The sequence below is a fragment of the Chelonia mydas genome, chromosome 6, assembly GCF_015237465.2.
Source record: "Chelonia mydas isolate rCheMyd1 chromosome 6, rCheMyd1.pri.v2, whole genome shotgun sequence".
Taxonomy (NCBI): Eukaryota; Metazoa; Chordata; order Testudines; family Cheloniidae; genus Chelonia; species Chelonia mydas.
In genome coordinates this window covers 129,660,213-129,673,808 of record NC_051246.2, presented here as the reverse complement: position 1 = coordinate 129,673,808, position 13,596 = coordinate 129,660,213, and the positions used below count along the sequence as shown (strand labels likewise).

The window sequence follows — 13,596 nt, the reverse complement described above, 5'->3', positions numbered from 1 at the left end:
GAGGTCATTGTCCAGCCCCCTGTGCGGAGGCAGGACTAAGGAAACCCAGGCCATCCCTGTCAGATATTTGTCCAATCTGTTCTTAAAATCTTCTAATGATGGGGATTCCACAACCTCCTTTGGAAGCCTGTTCCAGAGCTTAACTATCCTTATAGTTGGAAAGCTTTTCCTAATATCTAACCTAAATCTCCCTGGATGCAGATTTAGCTCATCAGTACTTGTCCTACCCTCCGTGGACATGGAGAACAACTGATCACGATCCTCTTTATCGCAATCTTTAAAATATTTAACGACTTATCAGCTTCTCCCCAGTCTTCTTCTCTCAAGACTAAACATGGCCAGCTTTTTGTTTGTTTGTTCGTTTGTTTGTTTAAGCTTTTCCTCATAGGTCAGGTTTTCCAAACCTTTTATAATTTTTGTTGCTCTCCTTTGGATTCTCTCTAATTTGATCACATCTTTCCCAAAGTGTGGCACCTAGGATTGGTTACGATACTTCAGCTGAGATCTCACCAGTGCCAAGTAGAGCAGGACAATTACCTCCTGTCTTACCTACAACACTCCTGTTAATACACCCCAGGATGATATTACTTTTTCACAACTGCATCACATTGTTGACTCATATTCAATTTGTGATCCATGATAACCCCAGATCCTTTTTAAGCAGTACTACTGCCTAGTTCACCATTTTGTATTTGTCCATTTGATTTTTTTTCTTCCTATGTGTAGTACTTTGCATGTGTCTTTATTGATCTTCACCTTGTTTATTTCAGACCAATTCACCAATTTGTCAAGGTTGTTCTGAATTCTAATCCTGTCCTTCTAAATGCTAGCAACCCCTCCCTGGTTAGTGACATCTGCAAATTTTAAAAGTGTCTTCTGCACTCCACTATCCAAGGTATTAATGAAAATATTGAACAGTACTGGACCCAGAACAGACCCCTGCAAGACCTAACTAGATATAATCCATCAGTTTGGCATCGGACCATTGATAATTACTCTTTGAGCATGATTATGCAGCTTACAGTGACAGGAACTAAATTTTGCTCTTAACTGCACATTACAAGTTACATTTAACTGTGTGACCCATATTCCAGTATGTCTCCTGTTACCATAACGTCTCCTTACCACTATATTTGATGACACGAATGGTTGAATCTCCCTCCCCAAATCTGGTGATGGGAGTTAGGCGGACTTCATAGGCCTCTGGCTTGATCAGCTCAGTCAGGTTGTATGTAATTAACTCTCCTTTCTGAATGTTTCCGTTTACCGTGATCTCCTGTTCCCACCAACGCTGTTGTCCAGCCTGAAATCAGAAGAATCATGGAAAGATTGGAGCTTTTGGCACAAACTGCCACCCTTTCATTCTGGAAATGGAGCACAGTGGTCTGCAGAACCTTCATTTGCTTGATTAGCTCTAGATAAGAACACAAAATCTTTCCTATGCCACCTAACACATAAAAGCCCCATTTTTTATAACTAATGGATCTTTTAATTGAGGTTGCAGAGATAACGGACCTTTGCAATCTGCGGGCAAATAAGTTACTTCCATTCTCTCCACCTACCTTTCCTATGCATCAAACTCCTCATTGCATTCTGTGTTGTACCACATCTGCTCCTATCAAATATCACATAACTACAGGTCTTTCAGAGTACCATGAAAGCAACCACGCATTTTCAGTTTTTCCATCTTAAAAATTTTCTAACACATCAGGGAAAGAGGCCTAATGCAAGGCACTAAGGACCAGAGTTTTAAAAGAAATTAGTTGCCTAAAACTGCAAATAGGCGTGTAGATGCTTTTGAAAATCCCGCTAGCACCTCCTTGCATTGTTAGGCACCTAGATACCTTTGAAATTCCGGCCTTAAGTTCTAGATTTAACTGAGAGAAGCAGGTTAAAGAATGTTTAAAATGTGCCCTCTTTTAAAAATCTCCCGTTCAGCTGATGCACTCAAAGGTCCCAAATTTGTGGGTACTTATAGTCCTTGACGTCCATTCACAGTGTGGCTGTATCCTGAAAAGAGACTACATATGAAGACACCTTTGTGCCTGGTAGACATTCTCCCAATGTGTATTTCAAATCACACCAGCTGACTGCAGTGACAAAAGTAAGTTCCTTTGCCTAGAACTGCTTGGAAATTTTCTATGAAACTCAGTTTTGTTGGAAAGTGCCAATTTGATAGAGTGAAATGTTCTGCCGAATCTATTACAGACGTGACAAAACACAGGCAAGTTTTCCTGCCTTGCTCTCAGCTCCAGGGGATGGAGTGGAACAGAACTGGGTGCTCTGCCTTCTCACTTCCCCCTAATCTCCAGGGGATGGGCAATGCCTCTCTGACTCCTGGAGCTGGAGGGGTGGCATGGAGTTAGAGCGCCTGAAGACAGCTGGAAAGCTGAAAATTTCAGTTTCTGGTCTCCTGAAATGGAGTTTTCCTGAAACCCCTTTCTGTGACTATTTTGCCTTTTTAACGCTTCGTCCCTGCTTCAGGATGAAACTTTTATTCAAAAACATGAACATTTTTGAGGAAAGGGATTCCCGCTTTTAGGCCAGCTCTCCTTACTCCTTTTCTGCCTGCAGAGCTCTCAGCCATGGCAGAGTGAGCGGAGTTCCATTCCTCCTTGTCAAGAGCATTGCTCCTTCAGGCCCAGTCAGGTGCCCCTCTGCATCCCCATTCACGGTAATGATGTTGCCCATGTGTCACCTGGGGCAGAACTGAAGATAATGAGAAGGTTCAGGAGTAACAGAGCACAGTATGGCTCCCAGGGCTTTACCACTTTGTCGATGAGTAAGAAGGGAATTACCCAGCTTGACTCTCAGAGTGAGTTTGCAGAGTTGGCAGTTAGAAGGAAATGTCTTTTAGTTGTACAATGAGCACATCTGACATGGAAATAATTGAGAGACAATTACATGACCCTACAATGTCACACTTCACAGTAGAATTACACCATAAGTCAACAGGAGTTGAGGACACTCAGCACTGCATAGGAACAGACTCCACAATTATTAACAGCCCTAGTCACCTCAGAAAGGTGGATGAACTGAAAAGAACAATGAAACGTCAATATGAAGCAAATAAGGAGGAGCTGTATATATTTACACTTCATAGAGTGTACAGGAGTTATAACATCTAAATCAATAAACTTTGTCATTTTCAATGCACTTGACCAAGAGACGAAAAATCTAAATAGAGAGAAAGTTTAATAAATACTGAATGCCACATTAGTTCCTTCATGCTTTAAGTGGTTTATTAATGACCAGAAACACTCAAAGTGTACTCATGTTGGGTAGCAAAGTTATTGGATATTTCAATATTACCTGAAGAGACACTGGCTTATTACAGGCATTCTCTCCAGGCTAAAAAGAACAAATCATTAAATATTTACTATCCATCCCAAAGGAACTCTGCAGGTACTATGCTGTTATAATGAGATGTTCTACTCCACTGATTCTGCTTGGCAGGTGCACTGATGTCATTAATTATTACAAACTTGCGATTATAGAACTTCATGTTTATTAAAAACAACACCCCCCCTCTTTTTCCAGATTTTTAATTCAAAGCTGTTAGAAAAGGGTATACTGAAATAGTTGGGGACATAAGCTGCTAAAGCATCAAATTTGATTCCAGCGAATGATGTGAAAAGCAAAATTAAAACATTGACTGGAAGGTTTATATCTGCATCTACGGAAAAGAAAACAAGACTGGTCTATTATTAAACATACAACACAAGCCCACCTCAGATAAAAATAAGGTTGACGAACCAACAGAAAGTAAGAAAATTCGAAAGGAAGGATGGGAAGCCATTAGCTTTTTCTGCCTCCATTGAAGACCGTGGGGGCAGAACATTAGATTCCGAGGGAACTGAGTTAGGCCAATGCTGAGCACTTTGGAAAAATCTCACGCTAAGGTTCTGACCCTGCTCATGTTTAGGCTTCAGTGGGACTGCTCCCGAGTTAAGGTATGCACGTGTGAAATGCTGGGCGGAGGGGGGGGAATAAAAACAATGGTGGTCAATTAAGAAAAAGATGGAAGGAGAGAGAGACTGAAAGGTTTAAAACAAAGTATACATAAGAGGAGCAGTATTTTCTATTAACGGTTGAAGTTCTGCTATTTATTACAAATGCTGTGTGTACAGTATATGGCACTCTACTTGTTAAAATACGTCCTCTTACGACAATGCTCTCCACCGAAAAGGTAGCTTTGCAATGGGAGCTGCTGCGGGAGAAAGATTATTGATGTCATAGCAGTGTCCAGAAGCCCATTAACACATGATCTGTGCATTCGTGGGGGTCTGTCAGTAGAAACCAGCAGCTAAGGCAGAGTACAGCAGCAAAAGCAGCAATTTCATAGTAGCTTATGACAAATGACTACCACAAGAAAGGCTGGTTTTAAACTGCAGCCGTGAAGAGACGTAGTCTAATTAGTCCTTTCCTGTGCCTGGATCAGACAGGGAAAAAGGGTCTTTCACTCTCAAAATTGATTATATATTCCAGTAAAGGCAAACTAAAATTAACGTTATACGGAAACATCTTTCTCTGCATGTCTTGTTGCTCCTGTGTAACTTACTTAAACAAAATGTGGCAATGCAGCTCTTTGTTTGTAATTAGTCTGAGGGTTTGTCGACACTACGAAATCAGGTCAAATTTATAGAAGTCAGTTTTTTAGAAATCGTTTTTATATAGTCGATTGTGTGCGTCCCCACACAAAATGCTCTAAGTGCATTTAGTGCATTAACTCGGCGGAGAGCTTCCACAGTACCGAGGCTAGCGTCGACTTCCGGAATGTTGCACTGTGAGTAGCTATCCCACAGTTCCCGCAGTCTCCGCCGCCCATTGGAATTCTGGGTTGAGATCCCAATGCCTGATGGGGCAAAAAACATTGTCGCGGGTGGTTCTGGGTACATGTCGTCAGGCCCTCCCTCTGTGAAAGCAACGGCAGACAATTGTTTCGTGCCTTTTTTCCTGAGTTACCTGTGCAGACGCCATACCACGGCAAGCATGGAGCCCGCTCAGATCACTTTGGCAATTAGGAGCACATTAAACACCACATGCCTTATCCAGCAGTATATGCAGCACCAGAACCTGGCAAAGTGAAACCGGGCGAGTAGGCGACGTCAGCGCGGTGACGAGAGTGATGAGGACATGGACACAGACTTCTCTCAAAGCATGGACCCTGGCAATGTGGGCATCATGGTGCTAATGGGGCAGGTTCATGCGGTGGAACGCCGATTCTGATTCCGGGAAACAAGCATAGACTGGTGGGACCACATAGTGTTGCAGGTCTGGGATGATTCCCAGTGGTTGCGAAACTTTCGCATGCATAAGGGCACTTTCATGGAACTTTGTGACTTGCTTTCACCTGCCCTGAAGTGCATGAATACCAAGATGAGCGGAGCCCTCACAGTTGAGAAGCGAGTGGCGATAGCCCTGTGGAAGCTTGCAATGCCAGACAGCTACCGGTCCGTCGGGAATCAATTTGGCGTGGGCAAATCTACTGTGGGGGCTGCTGTGATGCAAGTAGCCAACGTAATCAAAGATCTGCTGATATCAAGGGTAGTGACCCTTGGAAATGTGCAGGTCATAGTGGATGGCTTTGCTGCAATGGGATTCCCTAACTGTGGTGGAGCCATAGACAGAACCCATATCCTTATCTTGGCACCGGAGCACCAAGCCGGCGAGTACATAAACCACAAGGGGTACTTTTCAACAGTGCTGCAAGCACTGGTGGATCACAAGGGACATTTCACCAACATCATCGTGGGATGGCCGGGAAAGGTACATGACGCTCGCATCTTCAGGAACTCTGGTCTTTTTCAAAAGCTGCAGGAAGGGACTTTATTCCCAGACCAGAAAATAACCGTTGGGGATCTTGAAATGCCTATATGTACCCTTGGGGACCCAGCCTACCCCTTAATGCCACAGCTCATGAAGCCATACACAGGCAGCCTGGACAGTAGTCAGGAGCTGTTCAAGTACAGGCTGAGCAAGTGCAGAATGGTGGTAGAATGTGCATTTGGACGTTTAAAAGCACGCTGGCGCAGTTTACTGACTTGGTTAGACCTCAGCGAAACCAATATTCCCACTGTTATTACTGCTTGCTGTGCGCTCCACAGTATCTGTGAGAGTAAGGGGGAGACATTTATGGCGGGGTGGGAAGTTGAGGCAAATCGCCTGGCCGCTGGTTACGCGCAGCCAGACAGCAGGGCGGTTAGAAGAGAAAAGGAGCGCGTGGTGCACATCAGAGAAGCTTTGAACACCAGTTTCATGACTGGCCAGGCTATGGTGTGAAAGTTCTGCTTGTTTCTCCTTGATGAAACCCCCCACCCCTTGGTTCACTCTACTTCACTGTAAGCTAACCACCCTCCCCTCCTCCCTTCGATCACCACTTGCAGAGGCAATAAAGTCATTGTTGCTTCACATTCATGCATTCTTTATTAATTCATCACACAAATAGGGGGATAACTGCCAAGGTAGCCCGGGAGGGGAGGTGGAGGAGAGAAGCACCGGAAGGGGTGGTGGAGAAGGGAAGGACACGGCCACACAGCACTTTAAAAGTTTAAAACTTTAAAATTTATTGAATGCCAGCCTTCTGTTGCTTGGGCAATCCTCTGGGGTGGAGTGGCTGGGTGGCCGGAGGCCCCCCCACCGCATTCTTGGGCGTCTGGATGAGGAGGCTATGGAACTTGGGAGGAGAACGGTTGGTTACACAGGGGCTGTAGCGGCGGTCTGTGCTCCAGCTGCCTTTCCTGCAGCTCAACCAGATGTAAGCAGAGTCAGGATGAGCTCCATCCTGACATCTGGTGGTGAGGTGTGGCAAGTTGTGGAAAAGAACTTCAGGGACCGATCTCATTTGCATAGGCACACCCACCCCGCCTAGAATGAGGCCATAGCTGCCCAAATGGTCACTTTGGCTGCTGTGGGATCCCCAGTGTCTCTGTTATTGGGACAGGAAGAATAAATTGTTATTACCCTGATTATGGGAATCAAGGACAGTGGAACTGTACTTGGCCTTTTGTTATGATGGAGGGACTCGCCATCAACTAAGTAGCACTCGCTAGGCAAGGGACATGGGTTCCAAAACGCTGTGAACTGAGAGAGGCTGGGGACAGGTATTAATACTTGGTGGCATGGGCCCCTTGGTGAGGGCCTTACATGCGAATTGCGCTTCCTCCTCTCTCCTGTGGAATATCAGAGCTAATTTTGATTCCATTAGGAGTCAAGTTACAGGCTGCTGAGCTGAATTCGCTTTGGGCAAATGCTGCACCAGCACTGAGGCTCCCCTACTACAAGCTGAAATCAGGAAAGAGCTAAACTTCCTAAGAGCTGAAATCACTGAGTGTTCTGTTAAGTAGTGGGGGAACCTGAAGATATATGGTGGAGCAGTTTGCGGGACGACGAGCAGAGCAGCTGGTGGAGCAGGGCGGTTTGTTGGATGCCTGGAGCAGCTCATGGGGGCGGTTGGCAGAGCGGAGCCCCATGGAGAGGTGGGGCCATCAGCTTTGGACCACGTAAGGTGCCCCTTACTCCCCACCCCATTTCCACCTAGGTTGGGAGGTAAAACTCTGCAGATAAACTTTTGAACTCTGGGGCTGCCCTGACCAGGGACAGAGTCTTTTGGGTTGTGGGACTTCGGGTGATTTTGGGTTGCTGGACTCAAGAACTAAAGGGAAAGGACACGCCCCAATTTGCTTGGGGTGGGTTTTTTGCTCATGGGTTGTGTTATGAATCCTGTTGGTGGTGTTTCCCCAACATAATGCCGCATTGTTTCTCTCTGTTATTAAAAGGCTTTTTGCTACACTCAGACTATGCGCTTGTGAGAGGGGAAGTATTGCCTCTTGGAGGCGCCCAGCGGGGGTGGTATATTTGTTCCAGGTCACTGGGTTGGGGCTCGAGCCGGTTTTGCATTGTGTTATTGGAATGGAATCCCTAGATACTGAACCCGGCCCTTGTTGCTGCCAACCCTGACAGGCAGAAGGGTAACACATATGCTGGAGCATATTAGTTTGATCCTCCAGCAGCCTCAGCATTGAATCCTGCCTCCTCTCATCATGATGCCGCCACCTTTCAGCTTCAGCCCTCTCTTCAGCCCGCCACTTATTCTCCTCAGCCTGCCACCTCTCCTCCTGGTCATTTTGTGCTTTCCTGCACTGTGACATTGTCTTCCTCCACGCATTCGTCTGTGCTCTGTCAGTGTGGGAGGACAGCATGAGCTCAGAGGACATTTCATTGCGAGTGCTTTTTTTTTCACCTTCTAATCTTCACTAGCCTCTGGGAAGGAGAAGATCCTGTGATCCTTGAAACACATGCAGCTGGTGGAGAAAAAAAGGGGACAGTGGTATTTAAAAAGAGACATTTTATAGGACAATGGGTACACTCTTTCATGGTAAACCTTGCTGTTAACATTACATACATAGCACATGTGCTTTCATTCCAAGGTCGCATTTTGCCTCCCCCCACGTGGCTAGCCCCTCACCCCTTCCCGCTCCCTGTGGCTAACAGTGGGGAACATTTCTGTTCAGCCACAGGCAAACAGCCCAGCAGGAACAGGCACCTCTGAATGTCCCCTTAAGAAAAGCATCCTATTTCAACCAGGTGATCATGAATATCACCACTCTCCTGAGGATAACACAGAGAGATAAAGAACAGATGTTGTTTGAACACCAGCAAACATATACTGCAATGCTTTGTTGTACAATGATTCCTGAGTATGTGCTACTGGCCTGGAGTGGTAAAGTGTCCTACCATGGTGGACAGAATAAGGCTGCCCTCCCTAGAAACCTTTTGCAAAGGCTTTGGGAGTACATCCAGGAGAGCCGTGAATGCCAGGGCAAATTAATCATTAAACATGCTTGCTTTTAAGCCATGTATACTATTTTAAAAGGTACACTCACCAGAGGTCCCTTCTCCGCCTGGCGGGTCCGGGAGGCAGCCTTGGGTGGGTTCGGATGGTACTGGCTCCAGGTCCAGGGTGAGAAACAGTTCCTGGCTGTCGGAAAACTGGTTTCTCCACTTGCTTGCTGTGAGCTATCTACAACTTCATCATCATCATCTTCCTCGTCCCCAAAACCTGCTTCCGTGTTGCCTCCATCTCCATTGAAGGAGTCAAATAACATGCCTGGGGTAGTGGTGGCTGAACCCCCTAAAATGGCATGGAGCTCATCATAGAAGCGGCATGTTTGGGGCTCTGACCCGGAGTGGCCGTTTGCCTCTCTGGTTTTCTGGTATGCTTGCCTCAGCTCCTTAAGTTTCACGCGGCACTGCTTCGGGTCCCTGTTATGGCCTCTGTCCTTCATGCCCTGGGAGATTTTGACAAATGTTTTGGCATTTCGAAAACTGGAACGGAGTTCTGATAGCACGGATTCCTCTCCCCATACAGCGATCAGATCCCGTACCTCCCGTTCGGTCCGTGCTGGAGCTCTTTTGCGATTCTGGGACTCCATCATGGTCACCTCTGCTGATGAGCTCTGCACTCACCTGCAGCTTGCAACACTGGCCAAACAGGAAATTGAAATTCAAAAGTTCGCGGGCCTTTTCCTGTCTATCTAGCCAGTGCATCTGAGTTGAGAGTGCTGTCCAGAGCGGTCACAATGGAGCACTCTGGGATAGCTCCCGGAGGCCAATACCATCTAATTGCATCCACAGTACTCCAAATTTGACCCGGCAAGGCCGATTTCAGCGCTAATCCCCTTGTCGGGGGTGGAGTAAGGAAATCGATTTTAAGAGCCCTTTAAGTTGAAAAAAAAGGCTTCGTCGTGTGGACGGGTGCAGGGTTAAATTAATTTAACACTGCTAAATTCGACCTCAACTCCTAGTGTAGACCTGGGCTTAGTAGGCTGCTGCTGCATGAACACCACCACACAGAACTTTGCAGAAAAGACCAAGTTGTCTTGAATTGCAAAGAATTGATCTGAATCAGTCTCTGCCTGCTGAGAAGGGACCGAACACATGCACGGTCATAAAACTGTCGACTTTATGACTGTCAGAGTGCTAGAAAAGGAGGAAAATGAGTGGGATTTAGGGCTAGAAAGGAAATTACAGATCGGACAAGTGCAAACTGTAGTTCATCAAATTGGACAGTTCTACAAATTTGTCATTGTTTCTGTTTATACTGTCGATTCAAAGCTTACCATAAAAACATTTGAGTGCACACAGAATAGCCATTCTTCCTCTGTTGTAAGGTATTTCAAATATCACTCTGATACAGGAGAAAATTACACGTCTGCTCTCCTTGATGTCTTACTTCTAGGCTAGCTAAGGACTACAAAGGCATGCAAATCTTTGACTAGAGGGAGGCATGGGGAACAATTATTTAATTGTTTAATTCAATTTTAATGTAAGTTCAATTTAATTCAATATAGCAGAGCAAGGTATAGCATGATCCAATGGCTGGAAGTTGAAGAGAGACAAATTCAGACTGCAAATAAGGTAAATTTTTGACAATGAGGGTGGTTAACCATTGGGATAATTTACCAAGGGTCTTGGTGGTTTCTCCATCATTGACAATTTTAAAATAAAGACTGGATGTTTTTCTAAAAGATCTGCTGTTGGAATTATTTGGAGGAAGTTCTCTGGCCTGTGTTATACAGGTGGTCAGACCAGATCATCAGAGTGGTCCCTTCTGGCCTTGAAATTTATTAATCTAATTTTAAGCTTGTGAACGGTCCCACTGACAAGTGCTGAATGAGGGCTACTTGCTCAGCAGCTTATAGGTTCAAGCCCTATACAGAAAGTGGTATTAACCTTCCACATTCATGAGCATGGAAATAACCAACCTTCAAAGACCTAATTTTAATAAAATGTCAACTAAGTACCAATGGGCCTACGTGTTTGTGCAATGTCTAGTATCCTGGGGCTTGGGTCATGAATGGGATTCCTAGGCCACCACAATAAGTAAATAATAATTGTTAATAATTATAACCATATGACAAAATATGTGACATTGTCTCATATCTTTAAAAAGATCATATGAGCATCTTTAATAAAAAATTACAAATTGACAGACGTCTGCTAGATGTCCGCTCTTCTGGTGTTAATTATTACATCACCGATCAGAGCTAATGAAATGAACTATGAAAGCCGAGGCACTCGTTGCATAACAGACACTCAGTCTCTTATCTCTCTCCCCAGTTTGGATACCCACGAACATAAATATAGCACAAATATCAGACATATTCAAGTTTTGCCGAATGTGTTACTTTGCTATCACACAGCTTACAAAGGAAACATTTGCATACATCAGCTTTTATGCCACTCGGAGAATTGTTCCTTCTATCATTTGTATTGTTCATGTTTTTATGCCACATGTAGCTCTTCTATTCACAGCTCAAACAAACCCTTAATTCAAATGTAGTGACTGATCCAGGCTAAATGTGACTAGGGCAATACAGTGGATAAACTGCACATCACTTGTATGCCATGGTGAGTGGGAGAGGCAAGAAAGCAGCACATACCCCTGTAGAATTCAACACCAATTACATTTGCAGCTAAATTCCGACCTACATGAAATGCTCATAACATAGGTGATTTAGTAGTGTGGGAAAGTAAAGTGGAAACAAACACAGAGGACATGGGGACATTTAATATTCCCTGAATAATGCATAATACACTGTGTACCTTCACAATCTGTCAAGAAACTTTACATAATAATGAATAAACCTTGTCTCAAGTAGATGGTGCTGTCCTTGAAGGCTAAGCAACAAGAGTGCTGCAGAGAAGATGTTAAGGGTAATTATAACAAGATTTAGGGCTACATTTTCAAAGCAGTGCATGGGGAATTCAACCCTATGACTCTTAGTCATCAAAATGGGCATCTCATGGACAGATGCATTGAGAGCTCTTACAGAGTTTAGCTCAGCATTACTGATATTGGTACCCTGCATTCAAATCAGAACTAGCATTCTAACTTCTAACCAAGTTTTAAGCAAACCTTTCAGAGACCAAATAAAACGGTTAGACTGTACGCTCTTTGACATGGGGGAGGTCTTTTTGTTATATGTGTATACAATGTCTATCACAATGGGGCCCCAATCCTTCAGTAGTATACATAGTAATAAAAACTACTGCTGGCATGTTTCAATTCTTCACATTCTTTCAGCCTCAACTTTTGGGGATTCTTTATTTTGATCACCTTATATAGATCACCAGTTCTATCATACTGCACATTTGTTCCTGAGACTATCACTGTCTGCAATCCTGGACAGTCACTCACTTTGTTCCACCAAGGCTGTCTTAGGCCTACTAGCCATTTCACTTGCCTTCAGCCAGGTAGAACCATACCACTGTAGGGCTGGAAGGGACCTCAAGAAGTCCTCTAGTCCATCCCCCTGTGCTGAGGTAGTACCAAGTAAACAGAGACCATCCCTGACAGATTTTTGTCTAGCCTGTTCTTAAAAATTTCCATTGCAAGGATTCGGCAGTCTCCCTTGATAACTTATTTCAGTGCTTAACTATCCTTATAGTGAGAACTTGTCTCTAACGTCTTACCTACTTTGCTTCTGATTAAGCTGATTACTTCTTGTCCTTTCTTTAGTAGGCATAGAGAATAATTGATCACCATCCTCTTTACAACGGCCATTAAGATTTTTGAAGACTATGATCAGGTCCCCCTTCAGTGAATAAGGCAAGGGCTCCTACTAACCAAGATTCATTACAGGTCCTATATATGACAGAACTGGCAGTCATGTATGTTAAGATGGATACCGAGTACCCCATAGATCGCAATGCAGATCATGATCCAATGACTATATTTTTTTCACTTTAACTTGCACGTGACGAGGCAGCAGAGTTAATATGATTCAGAAAGAGGGGGAACATAGAACTCGCTTGCCTGCACATACTCATCTATTTACAAACTGGGATGTAAGATCTAGTTTCATTTTATTTGGCCTGGACAGTGCTTTTATAAAATGGAGCAAAGGTAATATATTGGAAGAGAAGCAGCTCTGTAGACTTATTTACAGGTATGAGAAGTGTAAAAGGCGATTGTCACAATTCAGGGCAACTGCACCTGTATTTTCACCTCCATGGTCCAGCAACGGCACCTCCTCTCGGCTGCCAGCTCCTCAGCTGTCTGCTGAGTGGAGATATGCATCTCTCTCTCTTTCTCTCTCCTTCCCTGACTGGGCTATTCCCAGGCTGCACAGATCCCTGCCGGCACTGTGAAGTCCCCAGCAAAATAAAACTGTCTAAGCAGGCCTGCTTTACTTTTTTTCCTTCACAGATGGTAAACAGTGTAATTGACACAGTTAATTTACCACACAGCTTCTTATAAATAAGCATCTTTATTCTTAAGTAAAAAGCATTACGGACATAAGAACATAAGAATGGCCATTCTGGATCTGACCAAAGGTCCATTTAGCTCAATATCCTGTCTTCCAACAGTGTCCAATGCCAGGTGTCCCAGAGGGAATGAACAGAACAGGTAATCAACAAGTGATCCATCCCTGTCGCCCATTCCCAGCTTCTGGCAAACAGAGGCTAGGGACACCCTTTCCTGTCCATCCTGGCTAACAGTCATCAAACATGTTAAAACAATACAAGAACCTACATGCCTGCTAATAAGCTTACCGGAGATCACCCTCTCATCTCCACAATGGCTCTGGC

General features: G+C 44.5%; 1 protein-coding gene across 3 annotated transcripts in view; it reads right to left on the bottom strand.

Annotated features, from left to right (window-relative positions):
* Positions 1–13,596, bottom strand: part of MDGA2 (MAM domain containing glycosylphosphatidylinositol anchor 2) — a 647,298-nt gene that overhangs the window by 47,028 nt on the left and 586,674 nt on the right. For all 3 annotated transcript variants that reach the window (XM_037901392.2, XM_037901393.2, XM_043548875.1), the window contains one exon: positions 1,126–1,303. In XM_037901392.2, the coding sequence (XP_037757320.1) occupies positions 1,126–1,303 (178 nt within the window). The remainder of the gene's footprint in view (positions 1–1,125; positions 1,304–13,596) is intronic.